General features: G+C 48.3%; 1 protein-coding gene across 1 annotated transcript in view; it reads right to left on the bottom strand.

Annotated features, from left to right (window-relative positions):
• The window catches only part of LOC146833614 (cytochrome P450 2D15-like), a 160231-nt gene that overhangs the window by 83219 nt on the left and 54033 nt on the right, over positions 1-22979 (bottom strand). Inside the window, exons 4-6 of the mRNA XM_085601488.1 lie at positions 9339-9499; positions 4663-4836; positions 564-705 (exon numbers count right to left, since the gene is read on the bottom strand). Of these exons, the coding sequence (XP_085457614.1) occupies positions 564-705; positions 4663-4836; positions 9339-9499 (477 nt within the window). The remainder of the gene's footprint in view (positions 1-563; positions 706-4662; positions 4837-9338; positions 9500-22979) is intronic.

A 22979-nucleotide genomic window follows, 5' to 3' on the forward strand; every position in this document is an offset into this window, starting at 1 on the left:
CAGATGCGTGGTACATGGCAGGGCTGAACGTAACATTCACATTTACCACATGCTCTAAGCAGGAGTGGGGAGAGAAGGGGTGACTGTTGCCAGGCAGGTTGGAGCATTACATGCCCTCTCTGTGTCTTTGCTGAAGGTCAAACAGGAACTGGAATTTGAGACAGGCTGCAATGCAGGTCTTTCCCACACCTATTTTAACAGCTGGAATTTCTTGCCAGTAAAAATGGGCCTTGTGTTCCCACAGCCAGAAAACCAGGGCTTAGAATCACAGGCCCACATGATTGGGTGGAACAGAAATCCATTTGGGAATTTTGTCCGACCCGCCTGATATTCAGACCCAAAGTCGAGTTCAGTAAAATCGACATCATCATCCTCTAAATCTACCTATCACTCCATTGGAGGGTAGGCATAAACAATGCAATATTATAGTCATATCACGTGTGATATAGTGGTCCCCCCACCCACTCAGTCATAGCAACCCAAGCCTACCACCTGTCTTTCTCCACGTGCAAAACACACAAGGGAAACCCCTCACTTCTTCATGTGCAACCTCAATCACCTACCTTGGGTGTCGGGGTGTAGAAGCATGTAGAGCAGGCACCAGTAGAGGGTGGTGGCAGTTGTCTCTGTTCCTGCCATAAACAGGTCAATGGTGGTTAACAAGAGGTTGTCCTCAGTGAAGCTACTTTTGGAGTCATCTTGAGCCTGGAATAATATGGACAAATGTGACCTGTTGATACATTGCTCTGAGCATTTTTTGAGCTAATTAGCAGCATCTGGGTCACTTCACACAAGATGTTCTAACTTGACAGACAGAAACACATTCTATTTATATATTATGGTATTGCACAAGCAGTGCAGCTGCATTCAGTGGGAGAATTCTGTCCCAAAAATGTTTTTGCAATAGAATTCTGGTGCAAAAAATTTTTTTTGCAGGAATTTTTAGCCGTAGGTGATGGTTTGCGAAGCAGGCACATTAACATGTATCCAGTGGCAGCTACAACGCTAAGGCGCAGGAGAGTTGCCCCACTGCTCTTTGAGCAGTGCAACAAAAAAAAACGCTAATAACAAGACCTTATTATCATTTTATTTCTCTGTGCGGACTCAAAGCCAGGTTAGTGGAGGGCTGGGCTCACCCCCATCAGAGGGAGGAGGAGTGGTTTGCACTCTCTAAGTGCGCATGACGCTTTAGCCGGCCCTTTTGGGCCAGCCAAACCATCATGCGCACTTAGCACGTCCTCCACCTGGCTGTGTTACACAGCCAGGGAGAGAACATGCCCAGGCTCTGCCTGAGTGGCCAAACAGGCCGCTCCGACCAATTGCGATGCTGCTGTCATGCAGCGTCGTGATTGGCTGGGAGAGTCTGGTAGCCTGAGTGCTTCAGTTCGGTGATGCCAGTGCCAAGACGGAGGACGGAGAAGAGGCAGCTGCATTCACAGGTACGTTTTTTTTTTAATGTCCCAGTACCACCACCCCTGTTCCGATGCAGCTGCCAATACATGATACATGAGATGCACGATGCATACGAAGTTCATCAGCTTCGCAGAACATAGCAGCCAGCTTAAACATGCTGACCACTTCTACCAAATAGTACTTAACAGGGGTTATTTACTAAGTTTGTGCGTGGGAACTCATAAGCCACAAAGCAACGGAAAGTATGGTCAATTTACTTGCCACAGTATAATCCTGCAGGCACTGCACAAAACCACCTACATGTGTTAAGATCTTCTTAGTCCCAATGCACCTACCTTGTGTGGCGACTGCGTCCCACTCCATTACGAGCTTCTCAAACTTGCCACTGGGCCTGATAATTGGCATTACTAGGCTTATTTGGATTTATACTAATGCATCCAACCCACAATGTTCGGATATTTTTCCCTGTGGACACCGGTGCATAAAGCAGCTGAAATCTCTTGCCGGAAATTAGGCCTCAAATGAGGAAATCCTGGGGAAATGGATGCATTTCTTAGTGGGGACCCTCAGGGTCTAGCCTAACATAAGGAAAGACACATAGACTCCATTTACTGGCTGATGTGTACAGAGTGAAACCAGAAAACCTAGATAAATCATGGCTTCCCTGCTTAAATTATGTGATGTTAGGCAAATTATTTTTTCACCATAATTTTTTTTCTTCATTATCCGTATGAAAGTACTTTCAAATATGTAAGTTCAGATTACCCATTGTACAAAATTATCACCTTTAACAAGTACTTCTCAATGCAGTGCTACAATGTGCCCTATTAATGTCAAAGCTCCCACATGTTAAGAAATAGACCTTTTTGCACTCTGAAGAGACGTTATCATATTTTACATGGTTTGCTGTATGATTTACATAACACATATTTTAGGGGCTCTGCTTGTGCACTGGATCTCAGATCTGAGGCCAGACCTTTGACTCGGCTCTGCTCAGCTCTCCCTGTTAATTTGTTGGCTCACCCACCTCTACTTTTTTCACTGAATATTTCTTTCGAAAAGGAAGGCTATTATGTATATTTCTCAATTTCTGGCCCAACATTTCTGAGAGGGAACATTATCAACACCTCCTGCGGCCAGCACTGGCTTCTACCTAACACATTTCACACAGTGCCTGATTTGTAAAAGAATGAGTGCCGGTGCCCAAAGCTCTGCTCAGAAGCACACAGCCAGCGCTATTAAATGTCGGTGGACAAAATACCAAGGTTGCATAGTCTTTAATCCACCTCATGCCTCTTTAATCCACGACCAGACACTGCCTGCCCCTTTATCTCACTCTTGCAGCTTCCTACTGTCTCCCTTTGTTTGAATCTGTTTGTTTGTTTTAATAAGGGGAGAACAAGCAGGCAATCACAGTACAAGTTAACAACTTTTAAAGAGAAAAAATTACATCTACTATCTGTTACATTGAAAGTCGACTCCTTGCATGCAATCAATATATACATGGCACTTACAGAATACATATCATGTGTTGGTTGTCATTATTCAGCATGCAAGATAGGCGCAGGACCCCTCTATACTGCCAGATATTGTTCAGTGGCTCGAGCGCCTCTACTTTCATATGTTGCGACCTGTATTGTGAGCTACTCTGTTAACTGGAGAGGCGGGTAATAATGTCTGGGACAATTCAAATTGAACTGGGAGAACTGTGTACTTCCAAACTCAAACTGTGGTATCCATTCCCATTCCCTAGTAGAAAAGATGTAGATGTGCCTCTCTGCCGCCGCCTCAAGCTGCTTAGTGCCAGGTCGACTTCGGATATTGTCTAGTTGTGTGCCTCAAGTTTTCGCTGTGCGCTTTAACTCCTGCCACCTATTCCTCACTATATGTTGCCTGTGAGTGGCAGCATATCATCACTGTCAACAGCTTGGCCCTGCAGATCACATAATATTGCATTCCAGTGTGTCACAATCTGGATTTTGTGAAGACCCAGCCTGTCTTCCCTGCGCAGTGCGAAGCCTTCCGCTGTGCCCCATACTTGTAGGGAGTGTTTCCAGGCCTGTGTACTTGAGGGGTCAGCAATCCTCCATTGCTTTATGATTAGTGGCTTTGCCACAATTAGCCCCAGTGCTATAAAGTGAGAGGTCACCCTTTGGCTTTTACGTTTGCGAAGAATGCGTAGGACACATGCTGTCCACTCCAGGGGAAACACATGCTCCGTGCATCGAACTAGAGTGGTGGTCAGTGTTGTCCATTAGTCCCCAAGGCATGGACAACTCCACATGATGTGCAGTAAATCCGCACCTGTGGGCGGCATCCTGGGCGCCCAACATCTGTTCGGTTGAAGTATTGGTTAATTTTGGCTGGCATGAGATGAGATCTCTGTTGTATATGATCTTGAATTAACCTGAAACGTATGTTCTGTGGCACTCTGACCGGCCCCTCCAGTACCGTGTTCCACTCCCCGTTTGTAAAGGGGTGCTGTAGGTCCCTCCCCCAGTTTTGTCATAGGGGCGTTAGCGCTATTGCCGTGTGGTGTCTAAAGGATGCAGCAAACCATCTGGTAAAGTGCCGGCAGGGCCCCATAACATGGAGATATTGTATCGTTAAATGCATCGGAGGCTCCTGGGTCATGTCACCCCAATGCTTGCTTAGGACTGCCATGAAAGCTAGGTGTAGTAGGAATTGAACCGGCCGTAATCTGTTCTCTTCCATCAGTTTGTTCAATGGCACCAGAACACCGTCATGATATAAGTCCCCTACATCTTGGATCCCCCCCCCCCTCTTGCTGCCTCCCTTTGTAACAGGGTTTCTGCCTTTCTCTTCCTTCTCCGTTCTACGTTGTTTTTTTTCCCCTCTCTTGGTCTCTGTAAATGTCTGATAAGGAAACATAAGAGCCAGTTCCCAAAAATGAATGCTTGTGGACCCCATCCAATTGTGTAGAGCAAAATTATGCCCACTCTGTGCACAATGTCAAGAGGGGCCCCTAAATATCTCATTACTCACACATATTCATTGGCATTTGGTGAAATGGGTGGACCCCTGAAGGGCAGGGGGGGGCCCTGAACGTTTGAGGGGCCCCCTGTGCCACAGGGGCTTGCAGTATGCCCGGCCACCCGCAACCACCTTTTCAAATTAAGCACTTGCTTCACACCTTCATTGTGTATGGAGTTAGGTTTTTCTATCAATCAAATTTACATAGCCTTAGCGCAGGACAAATATTTAAAGAGTGATTGTTCACATCCAAACCTTTTTAATCTCCGACAGGAAAGCGTCCACAAAGTCGCGAGTCACCGCCTGATCCCAGGTCTCCTTATGCTCCCTTGCCACCTTCTTTATGTAGCTCTTTAATTGGAGATAGGACCCCACCACTTTCTGCTGAACTCCTGGTATATTTGCTATGCATGGAAGTGCATTTAATAGCTACAAGACAATATCAAAATAAAACAAGAAAATATAACACGAGTAAATGCTTTAGGGGCAATGAACAAGAATACATCTTGAAACTGTCTGGAATGAGTAAGCCCCTCTCAGTGAACACCTGCTCAGCTATTCCAGGGGCCCAAACTACTAACTTGATAAACATGGTGCCAAGGTCCAGCCAAACTATATAGGACATGCATGAAGATACTTACCTAGGTGGCTCAGCACATGCTGAACACTGAGAACTGGAGAAGCGTAAATGCAAACATAAAATATAAAACCGGCACTGATTTGCCTAAGCACATGATAGTAATACAATCTGCATGCTCATGCTTTACAGGCTACAAAACAGGAATCATGTTACATCCAGTGATTAGGTCAGGGCAAAGATACCTGCATCCAATGAATGTTGTGCTCCTGTCAATAAGAGCCCAACCCCACACCCCTACTGGAACAATGGTGTCACTAACACCACCTGACACTGCTTAAATAATTACCCACTACTCTCTAATATCTAGCTGGGGTCCATGGGTCTCCCTGGCCCCTGACACGTTCTAGAATTAAGGACCAGGACTGCATCCTGGGTGAAAAGTTATGTAGGGTCCATGGTGTGCCCTGTGCCAGGGGCCTAGATAAGGGGGTTTATAGAGACGTGTTGTATAAAAAACATTATTAGATAAACAATACACACACATACACAACATTCTTCCTGAACTTGCTCGAGTGTTGGTTCCTTCCGGCGCAGAGGAGAGGTGCCGATGATGCTATGTGAGCAAATTGACGAGAATATGCCAACTGCTCATTGGTGCTTACTTACATGAGGCCCTCCCTTTGCTTTCTTGTCTGGGTGTTCTACTAGTACACTTGGTCTACTTGGCATTGACCTTGTTTCTTGGTTTTATACAGTGACACACACATGGAGATATTCTGTATCTATTATGAACTTAAACACCTAGGCAGTTAGAAATAAACAGCTATGTAATACATTAGACATCTTCAATATTGCAAAAGGAAACACAGTGTGCATAATATTAGTAAAAAAAGATATTTAATTTTTTTTATAAGTGTATAGATTGCACAAGAATATATATTGATAATAAGCAATTCTTCATTGAAATATATGATTCAACAGATATCAAACAAAATAGACAATACTATACATATAATGAAACAGATCATATATAAATTGCAAAATAGACAACAGATACAAAATACACAAAGGCAAACAAAGTGGCTGAGGCTGAGATGTTCTCAACGCGCGTTTCGACGCTAGCAAAGCGTCTTCATCAGGAGAGCCACAACCTTTTCTATCATAAATGGTTGTCGTGGAAATAAATACATAAATATGGTCCAGCCAGGACCTAGGGCCAATAAGAATACTCCAATTGTAATAAGGTGAAGTAGTCAAAGAAGAGATGCCTTGAGGTCCAATAAACACTCTTGGATTCACAAAAAGTTCAAGAATTACTGCAGCATAATTCCGGCAGATATAAGGAATGATAGCTAAAATCAAACCAATGAGAATCGTACGAATATAACATAAGGGAGGCAGAATGCATCAGTTAAATTCGGAACGAGCATGGATATGGTATGATATGTTTAGGATTGCAGACATTGGATAATGGAAAAATCCGACATGGTGACTGACGTGAACCACTTATTGTGGCTTAACGCTGCCTTGTAAATAAGGCCCCCTTTCACGCAATGCTTAGCGTGAAAAAGGTGGGCAGTGGAAGTTGCAGCAGGCGTTTCACTCCAACACCCGTTGATTTTGACGCTGTCCTCTAATTACAAGATCAGCTTAAATAGGAGACAGCACCAAAATTAAGACCATGAAAAACCTGGTCTTAACTTGGCGAAGTGAGGATAAATGCCTTATTACTCCTCGTTTTTGTTTTTAACACCTTTGATTGTTTATGTTCAGGAAGGTGACCCTTCCTGCACATAAACAATCTTTAATAAAAAATTACGTTTTGTAACTTTCATGTGCGCTGCATTAGGCAGCACACATAGAAGTGACAAAACGGCATAACAAACGGCATTACAAAATAGTTCATGTGCAGGAAGTGGGAACGTCCTGCACATAAACTATCTTCCCCTGCACGCAGACACCCTTGCACTATGGTGCAAGGGTGCCTGCGTTGGCACTACACGGCTAAGTGTAGTGCCAGGACAGGGGGAAATGCAAGGTTGCACCATATTCTTGTAAATATGGTGCAGCCCTGCGGTTCTGAAGTGGCGGAGTGTGTTGTTAAACCAAGGAGGCTAATGACACGGTCCGCCAATTCTGTTGTAAATATCCCCCTTCGTATTTTATATTGAAAGAATTTGCAAAGAAACTGAAACTTTCAATGGGAAGGTTGGTGCTGCATCTCCGTGACTAACTTTTGAATGGTTGGTTTTATTTCGCAGTACGAGTCTCCTGCCAGGACCTGACTGGAAGCCCAAAGCAGCCCTGGCAAATGTTTTCAGACCAGTCCCTATACAGTGCACACCAAGTGCAGTGAATGAGCCTTACCACTACAACGGGGGCTTTGGGAGGCTCTCCCCCAAAAAAAATTAGGATACAGTTGCTGTCTACAACACATTTATCATTATATAATGAATTGTATTAGCTTTTAAACAATAGTAAATGAAGACCTTACTATGCTCCAGGATACAACAATCTTTGTTGTGGTTCTTCATTGATTCTCTTATTATCACCCTTCAACAGTGCCTCTCATCTCTCCATAGCCCCTCTGTCACATGTATTTCATTTGTTTTAGCATCTCTCATACCATTGTAGGATGTCAGATCACTTTACATCACACCCATTTAGAGATAATGAATCATACGTGTAAATCGGTGTATAGAAAATGTTATGTAAGGCAAAGGGGACTACAAGGTGTAGGATTCACATGTCATTCATACTGGTAAGCATTTTTAAAGAGTGCTTGGTCTGGGGAAGCACAAACTCAGGATTCAGAACATAACACAGTGGTTAGCATTGACTTTACCAAGAAAAATTTATTTCCACCCTAATAATCCTTTTTTAGCAGCATCAGGATAATGATAGACTGGGAATAAACATATGTTGCTAACTTTTACCATGCAGTTTGCAAGTAGCTCTTTGACGTCAGTTTTTAGGACACTGTGCTAGATTACGATTGTCCCTTATGAATTGCACAGTGACAAAAGAAACTCTGTGACAAAATCAGTAACCCACTGACCTATGCACATAAATTACTGTTTTTTAAAATGCATTGAACACGTTCTTTGTAGTAGGCATATTAACCCTCTGTGTCACATTAGATAAGTCAAAGCTGCCCCTGGACAAAACTCTCATCTCTTTCCAGCAGGTACATTAATCACTGGCATTTTCTTGACACTTTTATAGTTACTCGAAAACTGCTATGTTTACAAGGAACTTTGCAGTGCTTTTAAAACTGCTGCCTGCGGGTGACTGTGCCACGGACCCCTGGGGGTCCTCGGACCCCAGTTTGGGAAACACTGCCCTAGACAGCCTTGGTCGACCTGATCTAAATATAGGCCAGCACAAGTCCTAGGAAGCAGGGAAGAATATGATACACCCACCCACCCAGATTGACATAATTTGGAGCATCGCCACAAAGATTTCCATGATCCTAAAGGACGTATTTACAAGGGGATTGTGCCACTGGAATGTCACTTTTACAGACACTCCAGTGGCGCAATGCTCTACACCATATTTACAAAGTGGCGGTAAGCCACATTTTGTAGCTTACCGCCGCTTTGCAAATATGGTACCCTTTCGCGCAGGTATCTGCGTGAATGGGCATACAATGGGTGTTGCAGTGGGTGTCCATCGCGAAACCCATTGTTTTTTTACGCTGCCCCAGATTTACAAGAATCTGTAAATCTGAGGCATTGCCAAAAACTAACACCATGAAATAGAAGGGGTTAGAATGGCACAATTGTGCAGCAAGCATAGAAAGAGAAAAACACCATTAATGATTGTCTATGTGCAGTAAGGTGTCCCTTCCTGCACATAAACAGCAATTAAATATGACGATTTACTACTTCTATGTGTGCTGCAGAAAGCAGCACACATAGAAGTAACATATCGCCATTATTGATTTTTTATTAATCATCCCTGCAATGAAAGCACCCTTGTACTATGGCGCAAGGGTGCCTGTGTTGGCGCAAGCAGCTATTTTTAGCACTGGCTCTAGGGAAAAGACAGGGGTGCACCATATTGCTGCAAATACAGCGCATCCTTGCATTCTGGAAATGGAGCTCAGCACTGCGAAATTTGCAGCAGTCTCACGCTCTGCCATTTCCTTGTAGATACGCCCCCAAGTTTTCAGGCTCATTCACACGTGGTTTACACTGCAATTTACACAATTGAATAACACTGCATTATATTTCGGAGATAAATCAATACAATGTTAATGTAAAGATATATGGGACACATTAAGAGATACGTTATTTAGACTCAGTGCAGTCACAACCAATGATTAATTTCACTTAATCTATCACAGTACCTGAGGGAGGAAACCAGTTGCTCCATCCATGTGTTGCTTTAACAGGTCCAGTAGCCTGTGGAACATCTTGTCATTGTACTCAAAGCGATCCCCAAAAGTGATCGAGCAGATCACGTTACTTGAAGCATTGTTTATAAAATGATGCGGGTCAAACGGGCAACCTGGATGTTGGGAGCAAAGGTTCTAGATAAGAGAATGAGACTAGAAAGGTGCAGATCAGAGACTACAGGCGGCAGAGAATGCAAAATAAGAGGGGACAGGTCTAGAACAAAGGCAACCTGGGGATGAAGAAACCATGTTGAGAGCAGAATAGTGTAGATCAGAGCCGATTTGGAGAAGCAAGTAACAAAGACTAGTAGGCTCTGGTTTAGAGACAATGGGAAGACAAGAAGACAAAAGAGAGATAAGGCAAGTCTAGATCTAAGCTCACCTGGAGAGAGAGAAGCAGAGAAGAGATTGACACATCTACATCATTGACCACCTTGAAACAAAGAACAACATACATGGGTTCTAGTAACTTGAGAGTCTGTCAGAAAATGCCAGTGACCTTGGGAGAGTAACTCCCTGGTTTTTGTCCTCAATTCTGGAGTGAGGTTTTTTTCTGGATGAGTAAATTTAGAGTTGAGAGCCTAATATTTTATGAAATTGCATGATGGTGCAGTGGAGGCACAATAAGGTGCCGATTCCGATCCGGTAAAACCCGGGTACGAATGGTCGTACGGAGCGTTTTCTCCGTCCGACTCGTACCCGGGAAAAACACCTTACAAACTCGCAAGTACGAATCATACAGAAACACCATTTCCGTACGAGTCGTAAAAAACACCGACCGGCAAAAAAATACATACAGATCTGAGTTTGGACGGCGCAGACGCGACGTCCGGACGGAGTCAGGCAGCGTTTTACGGACCAGCAAGTACGAATCGTGCCTACGTCACTCCGCACGTAGCATTTTTTACAAGAGCCAAAAACTGCCGGGAAATTGAGGACGACGTGAACAAGGAGCACCGGTACGCGGCGGAAAGCGATGGACCCCAACCTACGTGTCATCCCGGCCCTCATAGCCTACGACCTCGTCTTCAGAAACCGCCGCAGACGCCGCAGAAGGTCAGAACAACCCCCAGGGGCAAAGGGGGGGGGATGCAAGGGGCAGGAAACATAACCCACACCCCACAAAATACAAATACAACCTGCACATTAATTACCTCCATGGTCTGGTCACTTCGGGGGGTGTGTCCACCAATCCCACGTCCCGCCACAACGGAAGTGGACGCGTACCCGTCACCACCATAATGGTAATTACGGGACGTACCCACGTCCCCAGAGCGTGGGTACGGTTCGTACACGCGTACCGCTACATCACCACTACAATGGTGGTACGGACCGTACCCACGCCCCCAGAGCATGGATACGGTCCGTACCACCATAGTAGTGGTGATGTAGGGGTACGCGTGAACGGACCGTACCCACGCCCCAGAGCGTGGGTACGGTCCGTACACGCGTACCCCTACATCACCACTACAATGGTGGTACGGCCTGTACCCACGGCCCCAGAGCGTCGGTACGGTCCGTACACGCGTACCTCTACATCACCACTACAATGGTGGTACGGCCCGTACACACGCCCCCAGAGCGTGGGTAGGGGCCGTACACGCGTACCCCTACATCACCACTACAATGGTGGTACGGACCGTACCCACGCCCCCAGAGCGTGGGTACGGTCCGTACACGCGTACCCCTACATCACCACTACAATGGTGGTACGGCCTGTACCCACGCCCCCAGAGCGTGGGTACGGTCCGTACCACCATAGTAGTGGTGATGTAGGGGTGCGCATGTACGGACCATACCCACGCCCCCAGAGCGTGGTTACGGTCCGTACCACCATTGTAGTGGTGATGTAAGGGTACGCGTGTACGGACGGTACCCACGCTCTGGGGGCGTGGGTACGGGCCGTACATGCGTACCCCTAAAGCCCCATTACATGATGGACACAAGGCGTACACATGCCACGGATGCAGGCGTAGGACTTGGTGCAGCACATCAGCTGTAAATTGGGGGTGGTGTATGGCTAGGACAGCAGTGTACCACAGCAAGGGCGCAAGTGGGTGGGTGGGTGCCTATCACTCCCAGCAGTGCCCACCCATATGAGGGGTGGGTGCCTATGACTCCCAGCAGTGCCCAGACATATGAGGGGTGGGTGCCTATAACTCCCAGCAGTGCCCAGACATATGAGGGGTGGGTGCATATCACTCCCAGCAGTGCCCAGACATATGAGGGGTGGGTGCCTATCACTCCCAGCAGTGCCCAGACATATGAGGGGTGGGTGCCTATCACTACCAGCAGTGCCCAGACATATGAGGGGTGGGTGCAGAGGACTCCCAACAGTCCCCAGACATATGAGGGGTGGGTGCATATCACTCCCAGCAGTGCCCAGACATATGAGGGGTGGGTGCCTATCACTCCCAGCAGTGCACAGACATATGAGGGGTGGGTGCCTATCACTCCCAGCAGTGCCCTTACATATGAGTGGTGGGTGCAGAGGACTCCCAGCAGTGCCCAGACATATGAGGGGTGGGTGCCTATCACTCCCAGCAGTGCCCTGACATATGAGGGGTGGGTGCAGAGGACTGCCAGCAGTGCCCAGAAATATGAGGGGTGGGTGCCTATCACTCCCAGCAGTGCCCAGACATATGAGGGATGGGTGCAGAGGACTCCCAGCAGTGCCCAGACATATGAGGGATGGGTGCATATCACTCCCAGCAGTGCCCAGACATATGAGGGGTGTGTGCCTATCACTCCCAGCAGTGCCCAGACATATGAGGGGTGGTTGCCTATCACTACCAGCAGTGCCCAGACATATGAGGGGTGGGTGCAGAGGACTCCCAGCAGTGCCCAGACATATGAGGGGTGGGTGCCTATCACTCCCAGTAGTGCCCAGACATATGAGGGGTGGGTGCCTATCACTCCCAGCAGTGCCCTGACATATGAGGGGTGGGTGCAGAGGACTCCCAGCAGTGCCCAGACATATGAGGGGTGGGCGCCTATCGCTCCCAGCAGTGCCCAGACATATGAGGGGTGGGTGCAGAGGACTCCCAGCAGTGCCCAGACATATGAGGGGTGGGTGCATATCACTCCCAGCAGTGCCCAGACATATGAGGGGTGGGTGCTGAGGCCTCCCAGCAGTGCCCAGACATATGAGGGGTGGGTGCCTATCACTCCCAGCAGTGCCCAGACATATGAGGGGTGGGTGCAGAGGACTCCCAGCAGTGCCCAGATATAAAAGGGGTGGGTGCAGAGGACTCCCAGCAGTGGACAGAGCCATGGGGGTGGGTGCAGAGGACTCCCAGCAGTGGACAGAGATATGGGGGGGTGTACATCATTATCAGATGACCACAGCTCCATGGGTCAATGTACGTATCCATAACTTAGGACAATGATGATAGTGCCATAACAACACATCACTGACAGCAGTGTCTCACTCCCAAGAGGATGGATGTCTGCATGACACACCACATGTGGGTGTGAGGACAAATAACACATGCATAACCACCCCTGGCAGATGCAGCACAATACACACACTGAGATCATGCCACAAGACTGTATAGTCATGCCACTGCCAAATAAACTAAGAGAGCCAAAGAGAACACACACTGACACGCACATCCCAGGACTGATAGGAATGTGCAGGTGCTGGCCTAGCCACCAAGATGTTGTCTGTCACGGAAGGAATCGGGTGGAGTTCCCACAGATACAAAGGCCACAATTGTGAGTCAGGTGTTCAAATTCCCAGCAGGACAAGTACCATATGTGTACTAGGCTGGGATTACACACATGCATTGTGCGGAAAAGGGACAATGTCTCCATGAAGGCATGGCAAAACACTCTATACACAAGTACAGTGAGTACCAAGGATGGCACAGACTATGCAGCCGGACACATTGCTGAGCAGGCTTGGCCAGAGTTGAAGGGATCCATCACCAGCCAAGGATATGTAGACACAGGGCAACACAACAATTGTGCAACTCTCTGCAGGGGTGATGTCAGGTGACACAGAGGAAAGAACACTCCTTGGGACAATGTCTCCAAACACAAAGAGCAGACACGACAAATAATCTTTGCAGAGACCTTGTGACGGCACGCAGATACCAGGTTCCACCCCATGAGCAGCAGAGTACAACATGTCCCTGAAACAGAACACATGCCCACAACCCCAACTCCTGTAGCATCAGCATCAACATCAATACCTGAAATGCAAGACTTTCCAAACGAAAAAGAAAAGGCTTTATTCAGCAGCAAAATAAGAATGTGTAAACGAGACTATTCACAAAGACCAATGGCCAGTCCATTACATCAGTCCTTGGGGGGGCCACATGGCCATGCGTCTCCCCTAGCTTGCCTGCACATCACAAGACTGTGTCGTCGACTGGGGGGGTGCATCATGTGTACGGGCCGTACACGCGTGAGTACGGCCCATATCACTATAGTTGGGGGTACCGTAGGTCCTAGTGATACGGGCCGTACTCACACGTGTATGGCCCGTACACACGTGAGTACGGCCCGTATCACTATCGTTGGGGTTACCGTAGGTCCTAGTGATAGGCTCGTACTCACGCATGTACGGCTCGTACACCCGTGAGTACGGGCCCTACACACACCCTCTGAGCGTGTGGACTGCCTTTCACAGCTTACACTAGTGATAGGAGGCGCACACGTAAGGAATGGAGGCGTCAGACTCGCACAAGGCTGTACATCAAGTCATTGTCAGTGCAGTCCTTCATGTGCAGGGCCTAGGTGTGTCAGGTAGTGATGTGGCACATGTCTCCTCATGTTGTGGCACAATAGATGTGTGATGAGCTGTTTACACATGTCATGTGTGATGGGGCACTACGTGGCACACTTCCCATTCACACTTTGCACATGTGTGCATGTAGGACACACGTGTCAAGCACTGCATCACTGGTATGGCACAGTCAGCAACACCCGCAACTGTCCCCTGAAGCCAGGTACACGGATAATTACACCTGACATGTGACTCCCAGTGTGCCACGATGTGACTATGTCAAGTGTGTGTCATGTGTTCCCATGAACTTTCCGTTGGTGTTCCGTCAAATCCATCTGATGTTGCAGCATCCGACATGTGTCTGTGTGCATATGTGCATGACACACATATACGCACACCATGCCACATGTGGACTCACACGTTACATGTGTCATGATGGTTCGAAGCTGACTCCCTGACATGAGGCAATATCTGCATTCTCTCAATGTCTGTGTCATCAGTTTTTGACATGTACCCCTTCATGGTAATGTGTGTTGTCTGTCCTTTTCAAGATTACATGTGACCTGTGCATCTAGACTCCCGCCAGCTGTCTGTATGAGATGACATCCTTCAAATGCTGATATGTGGATGTCTGTCACTCCTGTAATGCGTCTGGCTTTTCACTTGCACTGGCCCACAGCTAGTTTCATGGCATGTCGTGTTGACCTTGAGCACCCACGTGTGTAGCTGACTCTTGGTAGGAGTATCACCTGGCTGCCATACGTGGCCTGGATGCATTGCACAGAACAGACTCTGTATGTAGCATATGTGTATTAGCTGTTGAACATGTGCTCTGTTCATTGACATTGGTGTAGTGATGTACTCAATCTTCGTTATTCCTTCCAAATTTCTGCAGGGCACCGCCTCTCCCCCGACCAATGCCAGACTTGGCTTCCATGAGGGAACGTGACTGTATACGCCGCTACCGCTTCTCACAACCGTTGATTGACAACTTGACCGCAAGGCTGGCACCACACCTCCAACCGCTACACAGGTATCCTACTGCACTGACACCCAAGATGAAGGTGATGGCAGCCCTACCTTTCTTTGCCACGGGTACGTTTCAATTGACCATAGCTGATGTAGGTGGCATGTCCCAGACCATGTTCAGCCGTGTCCTGCATGATGTGTTAGAGGCCATGTTGTTACACCTGGATGATTTTATACATTTTCCAACTCGTGAGCAGTTGACAGGTGTCAAGGGTGAGTTCTATGCCCTGGAAGGGATGCCCCATGTCATTGGGGCCATTGATGGGACACATGTGGCTTTGGTACCACCACAGGCACAGGAGGTAGCCTTTCGTAACCGCAAGCATTACCACTCCATCAATGCCCTTGTGGTATGTCTTGCTAACATGCTGATATCCCATGTCTGTGCCCGTTTTCCAGGATCAGCACATGATGCCTACATCATGAGGCGTAGCAGGGTGCCTGAAATGATGCTGCAGCTGCGCAACGAACGTGCATGTCTTGTTGGTGGGTATACTCTGTTAGTCCAGTGTTTTGCGGTATCTCAATATCTTACTGCTTCTCCTGACCCACTTCTGCCCATGATGTTTCCATGTAGGGGACTCTGGCTATCCCAACATGCCATGGCTGATGACGCCTCTCCGCAACCCCAGAAACGCCGCAGAACACCGGTACAACGACACCCATGGGCAGACGAGGCGCGTTATTGAGAGGACGTTTGGACTCCTGAAGAGCAGATTCCGGTGCCTCCACAAGACCGGCGGCGCCCTCCCATATGCCCCGGTGAAGGTCTGCAAAATCTTCCTTGTGTGCTGCATGCTGCACAACATGGCAGTGGAGAAGCCCGTGCCACTCATCCTGGATCCCGATGAGCAAGATCATCCACCCGTGGAGGATGAAGGGCTTGGGCACGGGGGCAAGTGAGGATGAGGAGGAGGATGAGGATGAGGACATCCGGAGTCAGCTTATCCGCAACTTCTTCTCATGATGGTGAGTCCCTGTGTCTGAGTGTGCACGCTTAGAGCCTTGTGTGGCATGTGTTGCAATGTGTGTGTCGAGCTGACTGTGTGCTGAGTGACTTGGAGGTGTGTTCTGATGTGTCATTCAAGTGATGATGTCACTCCACACATTTTTGCGGGAACACAAAATTCATTAATAGCATGGTGACGACATCATTCCTGTAGAGTACATGCACATGTCTGCGGATTACTAGCTCTTAGCTGACTTGTTGTGTGTCTGTCCTCCACTGCGGCTGTCGTCTGCTCATGTCATCATTGCCGTCCTGCTATTCCTCATGAGTATTGCAATGTGTGCTGCATCAGAGTTACATGCACAGACATGGTGAACAGTCATTTGGGGTAAGGAGTGCAGCAAGGCGTTTTGTGGGTGGTACGTGTTTGTGATTTGTGGAGACTGCTCCTGTGCATGTTGTGTTACCATGCATACATGTCGACTCACCATGGGCCACATGACGTGTTGCATGGCTCCCATGAATTGATAGTCACCCTTCCTGACAGTCATCTGTCATGGATTGTGGATTCTGATGAAGGAATCAATGTGTGTATAACGTCCCTCAGGAACATACGGGATGCTAATGGTGGACATGGAGTGGGACATCCCCATGACAGCCTCAATGGGGAATTGCAGACTCTCTGTGTGCAGCAAGGGGTGTTAGGCTCAACCCCTTCACTTGTGTGCCAGCTCAGTAGGATTTACCACATCTGTGTGTTGAAGGGGGTGTCCAGTGTAGATCACACATGTTCAGCCAAATGACCTGTGAGTCTGTTCCAATGGTTGCATTTCCATTAGTGTGAGGCTGAGTAATAAAGGTGTTCGTCACACTCCAAGGTGCCTCATCTCTGTCAATGCAGGTCTCTTGCCACTTAGCATGCGGCATATCTGGCATACTTGTTGTAAATAATGCATAGGAGTCCATGTGTAGTTTAGTGACATGCATGCAGTTGCTCATGGATTAGGCTCCCGATTGGGCATGTAGTACATGGTTGTGTATGTTTTTTTGCTAGGTCGACCACACAATGGGCCATCAACAGCTGCTGAGGGTGTGTCTCCTGTGCGCAGGTCGGCCTTCAGTTTCCTGATCCGGTGTAATGGCTCTTTGGTGATTGTGCATGCATTGTCGTTGGGTGTGCCATGTGACACTGGACACTCCTTACTTTACACACGCGCCTGTTGCAGTTGTCCTTCTGACATCCTAGTCTTTGTGTGCAAAATGTGGCATATTGCAGGGAGATGGCGCCTGCTGCTGCGGGCCCTGCACAAGCACCCAGTGGCCACACACACAAGATGGTGTGCATCATGTTTGGCTGGCTCACATATGCCATGCTAGTCCACAGCATCTGTACCTCTTGCTGCAACGCCCTCTGCATTATGCACTTGATCCACAGATAGCCACTCCAAGTAAAGACAGACCATACCCCAGGTCCATGGCAACATCCGTGTCAAATACTGCCCTGCCCTCTACGGAGCAAGTACATCCAAACTCCCAGGAAACTGGTCCACTTCCAGGGGGCATCTGCACACTTCAGCTTCAACACCCTGCGCCCCAGCCACCTCACCGTCCAGCATAGATAGCTGCAATGGATCACTGCCTGCTGCAGGATGACCTCCACACTCTCCACCCACACTCAGGAGGCAGTCCACAAACCCGACCCTACACCAACCTTGTACGTCTGTCATCCTAGATCCCGTTGGGCCATCTCCGTGCATCCAACCTTGCCCTGGCCACCGTTCTTCACATCCACCGTACTCCAGCATACAGGACATTGTTCTCCCACCTGGCCACACATACCTGGGACTCCCTCCCCGGGTACCTCCACATGAGCCATGACCTCTACGCCTTGATGATAATCTCCCAAATAGGTCTCTCCGCACAGTTTAGCAAGCACCCCCTCAGCAGCCAGAGGCCATCACAGGTGAATGTTGTGCTCCATGCCTACATTGTATGATACCTTGTGACCCATGTGTGTCCTGTACCAGGCTCTGATCTCAGGGTTGGGATGGCTGCAGTTAGTTCAACACTCAGGCATAGTTAGACATTTCCACACACATATGCCAAATGACAGCAACATCTCATGTGCAGAATAATAAGATTTTATTTTTGGTGGTGTGAGTCTTTTGGTAGATGTGCTAAGGTGCACTACCGGGGGAATATAATCCAAAGTTCACAGGGGGAGATGGCATCCTTGTCAGTTGGAGTCATCAGAGTCCAGACCACAGTATTGGTCATCATTGGTCAGACTGTGACCAGCAAGTCCATGTGGCAGAGAATGTCATTGGGTGAGGTGCTGCTGTTGCGCCAGAGGGCCAGGTGCCAGGCCAGGTGACCTGGGAGATGGGGATGGTCCGCTGACTCTCACGGTCTTTTACGTGGACGACCCACCTTCCTCCGGGGACCCTCAGATGCAGGCCTTGACGATGTTAGGCTCGCTCCGTCAGATGAATCCTCCTCCTCCTCGTCCCTCCCTGTGTCTGGTGCTGGTCTACGCCTGTTGGTACAGGGAGGGTTTACCAGGCTTTGGGCGATCTGACGGAGTGATTGGCTCACGTCCCTGTGCACCGCCAGGAGCTCAGCCAGTCTTGCCTCCATCCGTCCTTGGTGTTGTTGATGACTGGCATGATGCTCGACCTGCAGGTTCTTAATCTCATCGAGGGTCCCCTGCATCCCGGAAAGTCTGGACACGACCTGGTCAATGCCTCTGGTGTCACGCCGGTATGTGTCCAGGATGTTGCGTATGTGTGACATACCGGTGTCCTGAGCTGGCCGGTCAGGTTTGCGCCTCCGCCTGCCTCCACTCCCACCACCCCTGCCCACTTGAGCCTGGCCTGCCCTTGTGGGCACATCGGGTCTACGGGACCCCTGAGGGATGGCATTTGCAGGGTTGCCTGCCTCCTCCTGGTTGCCCGGAGAACCTTGTCCCTCCTGGTCAGACTGGCTCTGTTGTTCAGTGCGAGCAGGGCTCCTGGGTGTGTGCTGGGATGTGGCAGGAATGGGGGTGGTGGTTGGCACAGATGTACCTGACGCAGGTGCTGCAGGTGCTTGGGCACCAGAGGGGCCAGGTTGGTCAGGGTCATCCACGGAGTGGTGAGAGTCGTCGCTGCCGGTGGGATCGTCTTCACGCGGAGCCTGGGACAGTGATTCTTCCCCCCCAGTGTTGGGGGAGATCGACGACGTTGCCCTGTGTGTGAGAGAGAGACAATGTCAATGGTGTTTCCTGCCACATCTATGTTTCATACATATTCAAGTTGACACAGTTCCTCCAGGTAGTTGGTTGTCCCTAGCATTCCTCTCAATGTCCACTTGGGTATGGGTATGTTGCGGGGGACATATTGGGATGTTCTTCTGAGTGTTTGACCTGTAGATTGGTGGCTCCGATGCTTATTTGGCTCTGGATTGGTGTAGTTGTGTCACATGCCTTCCTCTTGACCCGCCCACTCCCCGTTCCACCACGGGTTATCCCGTTTGATGTGGAGGGAGATTGCGGAACAACACTGATTGGGTATTTGCGGGGGGTGGGGCTTCACCGTCATTGCTGACACGTGATTCCTGCAGCCTTCATTTGTGATGCCTGTCAACGCGCGCAGCGGACGTAAGCTGTAAGGTAGCGCCCTGCTAGCTTGTCTTCCTCAACTTTTTAATCTTTTAAATGTAATGCTTTCTCCGTATTTTTAAACTGTTTGCTGCTACTCTGTCACTTTTGCTGCTACTTTGTTTACATTGCGACTTTGCACATACCTTGAATTGCCTTCCTCTTGACCCGCCCACTCCCCGTTCCACCACGGGTTATCCCGTTTGATGTGGAGGGAGATTGCGGAACAACACTGATTGGGTATTTGCGGGGGGTGGGGCTTCACCGTCATTGCTGACACGTGATTCCTGCAGCCTTCATTTGTGATGCCTGTCAACGCGCGCAGCAGACGCTCGCAGCGGGCGCGCCGGTGGCACGCCAAAGGCGCGCCAAAGGCAAGCCCGTCTGCGCCCGTCCACGGCAGACCGGGGCCTGGGGCCAGTACCCCTGCCCCTTTGTCCTTGTCTGTATGCCCTAGATTAGTCTATTCCTCATCTCAGCTTTTTGCCTTACGCCCAATCCATTCTGCTGACTGTGATTTGTTTCCTGTTGACATTACTCCCTCCCTTTCATGCTCAGGGGCCCACTGCTCCTTCGCCTTGTCCCACTCCTTGGAGTCTAATGATCCTACATTTAGGTTGTCCGATAATACAGCTCCTAAGTTTCATTTCTTGAGTCTGAATTGTCGTTCTCTTCCTAAGCATAAAAGCTTCATTTTCGATCTTCTGTTGGAAGATTCTCCAGATGCGTTTTTCTTAACCGAGACCTGGCTTCACAACAGTTCTGGCCCCGATATAGCCATTGCCTTACCATCCAATTACGCCATTGCTAGATTGGACCGTACTACGGGACCAGGCGGGGGTATTGCTGTCATTTATAAACATATTTTCCAATGCAACTTTGAATCCATCATTCTTCCTAATTGTGAAGCCGCACGTTTTACACTTACACTTACTCCTAATTTTTCTTTTTCTGGACTCCTGCTCTATCGACCTCCAGGCTCTTCCTCACTGTGGTCGGCGTCGCTGCCCAGTGTGGTCTCTTCTCTTCTTCTAACCTCTTCTAATTTCTCGCTACTTGGCGACTTCAATCTTCATTTGGAAGATATTGCTAATGCCACCAGTTCCCATTTAATTTCTGATCTTTTAGCTATGAATATGCCTCTTTGTAATACTGGTCCCACTCATAACGCAGGCCATCTTTTAGATCCTATTTTTTCCAACATCACATCTATGGCGTGTGAACCTGCGCTACCTGTTTTCTGGACGGATCACTTCTTACAGAAATTTCAAATTCAGGCCCCTGACATTTTCCTCCCAGTTTTCCCACAGTCTAAGTTTTTCACTAGAGACTGGAAAAAAGTTGATATCAACGCTCTAAATAACCTGCTAAGGGAAACATCACCCCCCGCTACTATGCAGGCACCTGTCGCTGCTGAAAACATACAAAATTGGCTGTCCCATGATGCTGATTTATGCCTTCCCCCTGTTAAAAAAAAAGCAACTTACCATCACCCACCTGCGCCTTGGTTTACTGATAGGCTTAGGACTGAAAAATCTAAATGCAAAGCACTAGAAAGAAAATGGCGGCGAAACTGTGCCCCTGATCTGAAAGTAGTTTACAAAAACTCTCTAAAACTTTATCACGATCTGTGCTAATCCTCTCGTGCTGCTTACACTTGTAATGTCATCGACACTGCCACTAATCGCCCTAAGACTCTGTTTAGCTTAGTGAGAAATCTGGCTGGCGCTCAGAACATAGCTAAACCTCCGCCTCTTTCCAAGCAATCTTGTGATGATTTGGCTATATTTTTTTCTGACAAAATCAAACTCATTCACTCCAAAATTGCTAACTCGCCCCTTAGCTGTATTATTTCTTCTCCCATTTCGATTGATACTTGTCAAGAACATTTCAGCGATTCTCCCACACTATCCTGTTGGCCCCTCCTGAATTTGGAAACTTTTATCTCCACTCTTGGCACTATTAAATCGGGTTCTCCTAATGACCCTCTACCGGCCTCCATAATGAAACAACTTGACCCCGCCCATCTCCAGGGGATCATGGAAGCCCTAAATTCTTCCCTTATATCTTCTATTGTTCCCCCTATTTGGAAGCACTCCATGGTTATCCCCCTGTTAAAAAGCCTGATGCCGACCCTAAAGTTTTGTCTAATTTTCGCCCCATATCTCTCATCCCCATCTTTTCTAAGCTGTTGGAAAAACACATCCACACTCATTTTGCCAAATTTGTGGACACCAACAATCTCCTTCATTCTTCCCAGTCTGGCTTTCGTGCTGGTTTCTCAACTGAAACCACACTTCTAGGAGTCACTGAACGATTGCGCCACCTATTGGATTCTGGTGAGACAGTTTACTTGATCTGAGCGCTGCTTTCGATACCATCTCTCACCCTATCCTAATTAACACTCTAGAATCCTTTGGTGTATGTGGTCCGGCTCTGGACTGGCTATCTTCCTTTCTTGCTGATCGCACCTTTCAAGTGTGTTCTGCATCTGACAGCTCTAACACCCATTCATCACCATTTGGAGTCCCTCAGGGCTCCATTCTAAGTCCTTTGCTTTTTAATCTATATGTTAGGCCTCTGGCTGACGTTGCTGTCAAAACTGGCCTATCTCTATTCACCTACGCTGATGACTCTCAAATCATCTTCTCACTCTCCAAATCTGATCCTTCTTCCTCTGTTTCCGTTCTTCAGTCGGGTCTACGTCAAATTGCTGTTTGGATGAACAACAACTATCGTAAACTTAACGCAAATAAAACTGAGGTACTTATCTTGGGTAGACAGAAGGATCTTTGGGGTGCCTGTCACTGGCCGATTGAGTTGGGTTCTCTCCCCCGCCCCGTTGACCATGTCCGTAATTTAGGATTTTTCATCGACGATTCCTTGAAAATGCACCATCATGCCACCAAGGTGTTGGCCACTTGTTTTACCATTCTGAAGTGGCTGCGCAAAATCACCTGGATGTTGCCTAAAGATACCCAGAAAACCGTAGTCCATGCCCTTATTACTTCCCGCTTGGACTATGGCAACGTTTTGTTTCTAGGTGCAAACAGAGCAGTTTCACGTAGGCTGCAACTTGTGCAAAACTCCGCTGCTCGACTTTTATGCGGAATTTCTAGACGCACCTCTATCTCCCCCCATCTTCGTGCTTTGCACTGGCTTTGTATTGACAAACGTGTTGAATTTAAGGCCCTTTCCTTTATGCACAAAATCAAATGGGGCCGTGCACCTGACTACCTCCAGACT

This window comes from Triturus cristatus, chromosome 4_2 (genome assembly GCF_964204655.1).
Source record: "Triturus cristatus chromosome 4_2, aTriCri1.1, whole genome shotgun sequence".
Lineage (NCBI taxonomy): Eukaryota > Metazoa > Chordata > Amphibia > Caudata > Salamandridae > Triturus > Triturus cristatus.